General features: G+C 40.2%; 1 protein-coding gene and 1 pseudogene across 1 annotated transcript; one reads left to right on the top strand and one right to left on the bottom strand.

The window, feature by feature from the left end:
- The first annotated feature begins 209 nt into the window (after positions 1-209).
- Positions 210-599, top strand: LOC144244361 (disintegrin and metalloproteinase domain-containing protein 21-like). Its single transcript, XM_077779640.1, has one exon. It carries the CDS (start codon positions 210-212, stop codon positions 597-599), a length of 390 nt encoding a protein of 129 aa, XP_077635766.1.
- A 176-nt stretch (positions 600-775) lies between these two features.
- Positions 776-6,778, bottom strand: part of LOC144244360 (translationally-controlled tumor protein-like) — a 33,136-nt pseudogene continuing 27,133 nt past the window's right edge.

Raw genomic sequence — 6,778 nt, 5'->3', positions numbered from 1 at the left:
GTCATTGGTTTCATAGAAGAAAAGTCGTATCATTTTGCATTTATAGTGTCACATGAGATGGGTCATTCTCTGGGTATGCTACATGATGATAAAACTTGTACACGTGGGAATCAGAGGTGCATAATGTTTTCAAGGACAGTGATAACAACTAAATTCAACAACTGCAGTTATACTGTCTGTTGGAACAATATGACAAGAACAGAGTGCGCATGTCACCAAATGCAGACATAACCTTCCGGGATACACACTGTGGGAACAGTTTGGTTGAAGATAGAGAAGACTGTGACTGTGGCTTCTTAAATCTATGTACAAAAGATCCGTGCTGTCAGTCAAACTATACTCTGAGTCCTGGGGCTCCTTGTGCTTTTGGGCTCTGTTGCAAAGACTACAAGGTCATGCCATCAGGTGACTTGTGTAGACAACAGGGAAATGAATGTGACTTTCCAGAGTGGTGCAATGGGAAAGCCAACCAGTGTCCAGAAGACATGTATATGAAAGACAGAGTTAAATGCACAGGTGGAAGCTACTGCTATGGAAGTAGATGCAAAATCTGTGATGAACAGTGTGCGAAATTTTTTGGCAAAGAGGCTATAAGATAATGAACATCCAAGGTGACAGTCTTGATAGCTGTAAAAAAGGTTCTACACACGTACAGTGTAACAGATGTCCTGTGTGGGAGGGTTTCGTATGAGAATGTGACAGAAATTCCTCTTCTGAGTGATCATTCTACTGTGCATTGGACCCACCTTCATGGTGTCACCTGCTGGGGTACAGACTACCATACAGGGACGAGAATACCTGATATTGGTGTGTCATTGATAGATGGTACAGAGTGTGATGTGGAGCATATCTGCATTCGAAGGAAGTGTGTCCATGTGTATATGGCAGCACTTGTGTACCTAAGACCTGCTATATGAATGGGGTCTGCAACAATAGACACTCTCCTAATGGTGGAGTTGAAGGCTTTGGAGATAGTCCTGAAAATGGCCCAACCCTTCACAAGAAGACAAAGATACAAAAGAAGTTTTACATAACGCTACTTGGGCTAATTCCTTTTTTGATTCTGTCATGTCATTTGTTACTTGTACTTTTCCTAAGAAATGACAAAAGGATAAGAGAAAAAAGCAGAATGATCCACCTGCACCAGCTTCATTAGAGAATCAAACCCACAGTGTTCATACCTCATTGAAGAAAGAAGAGCAGGGTGTTTGAACTTAACCTAAGAAAGACGACCAAAAGTTATTTCAAAAAAGAAACCCAAGTCCAAATGAACTTTCCTATGTATTAAATCTCAGTCACTGGCAGAAAAAAAAAAGTGTTACAGCACGTGTCATAGGTAAAAGACAAAAACCTCATGATTTTTTATTATTGGATATCATAAAAATTAACCATTAAAAATTAGCAAAATACATAATTCCTACTATATTTCTACTTATTTTAAGTGGTTTTAGTGGTTCATTTTTCATGAGGTTAATCTCTTTGTATTCTTAGGCAAAGGCACACCTTGCAGATGGGGTGTGTGTGTGTGTGTGTGTGTGTGTGTTTAATTTGCTGCCTCTCCCTTCCAAACATCCTTCCTTTTAGTACTTACCCTAAGAAAGATGACTTTTGTCACACAGGAAATGGGAACCTGTAAATTGCATTTTTTCTTTGACAGAATTCTCCCTATCTGCCAATTGAGGGGACTGGAGGAATTCTGGAAACCTGAGATATTTTTTGATTGGTCTACATGTAATATTGCTTCATTATAGCTTTCACCTTGACATCAACAGTAACTTTCTTTCTGTATAATATTTCTATAGATATATAGATGATATATATGTGGAAACTAATTTGACAATAAACTATTTGTAAAAAAAAAAAGGATATATAGATGATATATAGATGGTAGGTATAGATGATAAATAGATTGATAGTAGATAGATAAAAATAATGTGTGTATATACACATATTACATATATACATTACACATACACATATTATATATATATATTCCTATACGTATGTAATTTTCAGAACTAACTGGTAATTTTCAGCATTAGAGATACTGGCACAGCAATCAAGTGTTATCCTTGGANTGATGTATGGGCACGAGTGCAAGTACGGAGCTCCTTACTTCTCCGCCATCTTGCCCCTCCCTCTATCCTTGGAGTTTTAGATCCCAGGTCTTTGAAGCTTTCACCAAATCCCCGAGGTTCAGCATCAGGCTGGCCAACCCTCTCTTCAGAGGTCAGAGTTTAGAGTCATGGGACCTACTCCAAGTGTGAGTTTCAATAATGACACTTCATCCCTTTAATCTACAGTCTTAGGAGCAAGAGCTGCACTTCCTGTTATCAAAACATGGCTGCCTCAGAGTTGGGCTTTTCTTGTGACTGAATTCTGACTGATAGAGTACATACCTTGACATAACAGAGACATGGGAAGGAGTCTGACATCAGAAGGTTTTGAATTTTTCACACCACTGCTCTTACTATCTTGGAGACATGGTTTCTACTTAGATAGAATTGCTTCAAAATCTCAAAAGAGAAGGAAATGATATTGCCTATCAACCCGTTGGTAACTTCACTTGTAAAATAAGATAAAGAAGATATTTACAATTCCAAGTAGGATACATAAGTCTTAGTAGACCATGTTTCCTCTGCAAAGAAAAAAAAAACCTAGAAAATATAATTCTATTTTGAGAACCATATTTGAAGGACACCAGAGAGCTGAGGAAGCAATATAGAATAGGTGAACTAAAATTACAGATAGGGTAGAATAATTCTGAAAGGCACTGAATCTTGCCAGCCATCTTGTCTTCCGAGCATTTGCTGATGCCAGATGTGAGTTGAGCCCAGGCTTGGCCCCGTGGAGCACTCCTGCTGAGGGAAAGAGAAAGTCCCAATGTCTTTCTTACTACACGGGTTAGACAGACTGCAAACACGAGACATCGAGGGCCTCTAATTCCAGTCAGATTTCGCCAAGTCACGACTGCTTGAGAGCTTTGTGGGATGCAGGTGAGCTCCTCTGAAATTTCTCGAAGGCATAGATCCCCCAATCATGTTATATTTTGAGCATGAGATATATATTTTGAACAAAAGCTCCTCTCTGAATTTTATAGAGGTGTCAGTTCCCAAGATAATGTTATATTTTGAACACAAGACAGTGCATGTACTATCTCCCCATAACACACCTACCTGATTGCTGATGTTGCATGTGACACGATGTTGGAGAGCTGGGTTGTGAACTTCTCGATGATAGAGCACAACCCCTCATAAGCTTTCAGAGCTGCGAAAATAGAGTCACAGAACTGAAAGACCAGTGAGCCCGTGCCTGACCAACATAGAAAGAATTCCCCAAGATTTACTAAAAACCACTCACCCTGACCTCGCACAATCTACAATTAAATAGAGGTGACCAGCTCCTCAGGCTGTCTTCCTAACAGAGGGAAGACAGAAAACTCGGGAGGAGTCATTTGGAGCGGCTCTGGTTGTTTTATACACAATTCCTGCACACATTAAACATTACCACACTTGCTAAGAATAAAAATTCGTGACTTACTATTAAGAGAAAAATAAAAGGAAGGAAGAAAAAACGACAAACTGCAAGTATGATCCAGATAATGGAGGAAGAATACATGAAAAAAAACTATGATTAATACATTTAAAATAGAAAAAAATATCTACCAAATATAAGAACGAATGCAGAAGGTCCTCAGTAATTTGGAATCTATATAAAAGTTTCAATAGATATTGCAGAGTTAAAAAGTATAATACATGATAGATAATTCAGTGGATGGTTTGAAAAGTAGTTTGGACATAATCAGATTACAGAATAACTTCTCTGGAAAGGTCAATGGAAAAATGCCCACACTGTTATACACAGAAAAATAAAAGATAAAGTAAAAGGAAGATGTGAATACAAATGATATTCAACAGCTATTTTTAGCAATTTTGATTTTAATTTTTAACCTATATTTATTTACTTTTTGCTAGAAAGAGAGTGTGTTTGTGCATGCACTAACGAGGAGGGGAAAGGGCAGAGAGAGGGAGAGAAAGAATACCAACCAGGCTTCACACTTGAATTACAACATGGGGCTTGAACCATGAGATCATGACCTGAGCAGAAATCAAGAATCAGACGCTTAACTGACTGAGCCATCCAGGCGCCCCAAGTTGTTGGCAATTTTTTTAAAGGAAGACATTTTTGGGGTGCCTGTGTGGTTCAGTCGGTTAAGCATCCTACTTCAGCTCAACTCGTGATCTCACGCGGCTTGTGAATTTGCACCTTGCTTGGAGCTCTGTGCTGACAGTTCAGAGCCTAGAGTCTGCTTCAGATTCTGTGTCTCCCTCTGTCTCTGTGAACATCCCCTGCTCATGTTCTGTTGTCTCTGTCTGTCAAAAATAAACATTGAAAATTTTTTAAAAATAAAAGAAGAAGACATTTTTTCACTGTGGGTCACTTATTTCTCAGATGCATGGTTAATTTGTATCCTTCTTGGTTTTTTTCTTTTCTTCAGTTTATGAGATTCTTAATTACCATTCTTCAAAGTGATAATTCTTTATTCCACTTGCTGAAATCTTCTGCTGATCTGTTTTACTATTTTTTTACTATTATTTGTTTCAGCTCACTATTTTCCATTTGATTCTTCTTGTCTATTCATCCTGGCTTCTCTTCAAATATATGGCTCATGATAGAAAATATGAGATTTTGTCTCTTTTAGTCCATAGAATAGTTTTAAACATAAAGAAACAGAGATATAGAGGCAACCCGGATGTCTCAGTAGGTTGAGCATTGGACTTTGGCTCAGGTCATGATCTGGCAGATGGTGAGTTTGAGCCCCTGTATCAGACTCCCTGCTGTCAGTGAGGACCCACATGGGATCTTCTGCCCCCTCCCACTATGCCCCTCCCCCGCTATGCATTCTCTCTCAAAAATAAATAAAAACCTATAAAAACTGAGAGATTTAAAAATCAAAATGGTGGGGACCCTGGATGGCTTAGTCATTTAGGTATCTCTCTTTGGCTCAGGTAATGATCTCACAATTCGTGAGTTTGCTCAAGAGCTCTGAGCTGTTAGCACAGAGCCTGGAGCCGGCTTTGAATTCTGTGTCTCCCTCCCCTTCTCCACTCTAATCAGTCACTCCTTCTCTCAATAAATAAATAAATATTAAACAAAAATCAAAATGGGAAAACTAAACAAAATGGTGAAATCAAATGGGAAAGTCATTTTACAAAATGAAAGTGAATCTATCTATAGGTGTGTAAGGGTGAGTGTACTAAGTGAGTACACAAGGAAGGAGCTGGATACTTAAAAATAAAAGTCATGTACTGGATGTCGTGTGTAAGTGATGAATTACTAAATCCTACACCTAAAACTAATTTTACACTGTATGTTAACTAACTGGAATTTAAATAAAAACTTGGAGAGAGAAGGCAAGATGTTGGAGAAGTAAGGAGCTCCATACATTTTACTCGCCCCCATCTCTCACATGGAGAAGGCCTGAAGCCATAGGAACCCTTACAGAATCCAGGAGTTTGGGAGGAAAAGGAGACAGAGTCTGCTGAGAAAACCTTACAGTGTGAGTGCGACCTGGGGAAGATAAAAATGGGCCGGGACTGGAGACACGGAGGCAGGGGAGGGAGCCCCCTTTGCAGGGAAACATGGTGAGTCAAGGGGAAAAGAAAGAGTAGCTGAAACTGCTCAAGACACTGTCCCTGTCCCTGAAGAAGAGAGAAACTTCAGCTTGGGACACAGAGTGACCCGGTGTTCAGGTGTGCAGGTGACCTCAAGCTGGACGCCCTGGTCCCAGGTGACGCCAGGAGAAACTGCTCCTCTGCTGCCAGCTCGACCTGGAGGGGAAGCGGCGCGCCTGAAGCTGCACAGCCGCTAATCTAGCTGGGATCAATCCCCAGTGGGAGGTGACAGGCTTGAAACTGCTCAGAGAGACTCAGCCTGAGGGTTTATATTTCGGTCGATATCAATGGGGCGCAAGGACTAAGATCTGAAAATGAGCTGTGGCTTGGGACATAAAGCACGGCCCACCTCAGCTATACCCGGGGCACAAGGAGATTGGACCCAAAAGAGTGAGTTGCAACGCTTGATTTGAGAGGGGACTGGGGCACCGTCATTTTTCTCTCTGCAACCACCAAGGTGGGACCTCAGGGAGCAGCCCGAGGGACGCAGTGGAGGCTAAGACCCTCCTGCACCAAACCATGCCCATTCACCCCCTAGAGAGCTGCCTTATTATTTTTTTTTTTTACCAGAGCCCGGGGCAAGACCAACATGGATTAATTCTAAATCAATTCTTTCTATTCAGATATATTCTCCCTTGTCTCATTCGTATCCCTCCCCTCTGCTGGACTGGGCACTCTGGTCATTAGTTTCCTTAAACAGTCACATTTAATCCATTCTCTAGATGTATATTCTACACCTCCTTCACTACCTTTCTATCTCTCTCTCTCTCTCTGGAGTAATCAGACTATATAGTTTCTCTGAGTAATATTATCTTCATTTCTTTCTCCTTGCCTCTTACCATATTCTACTCTTTCTCTCTCTGAATTAAGCCTCTTAGTCTCTCTGTCTGGTCATTGTCTAGTTTCACTTCCTCCCTGCTCCTGTAATTTCTCTCTATGTATATGCTCTGCCATCAGCACTGCACACACCCTGTTCTTTATTTGTAGCTGGGAATTCTGGTTTTATGATTTTAGACTGTCCTTTGCTTTTAAGTTTTTTTCTTTTTTCTTTTCTTTTCTTCTTTTTTCTTTTTTTCTTTTTCTTTTTATTATTTGCTTTTCTC

This window comes from Crocuta crocuta, unplaced genomic scaffold, assembly GCF_008692635.1.
Source record: "Crocuta crocuta isolate KB4526 unplaced genomic scaffold, BGI_CrCroc_1.0 scaffold158, whole genome shotgun sequence".
Lineage (NCBI taxonomy): Eukaryota > Metazoa > Chordata > Mammalia > Carnivora > Hyaenidae > Crocuta > Crocuta crocuta.
This window is presented reverse-complemented; position numbering and strand designations above follow the sequence as displayed.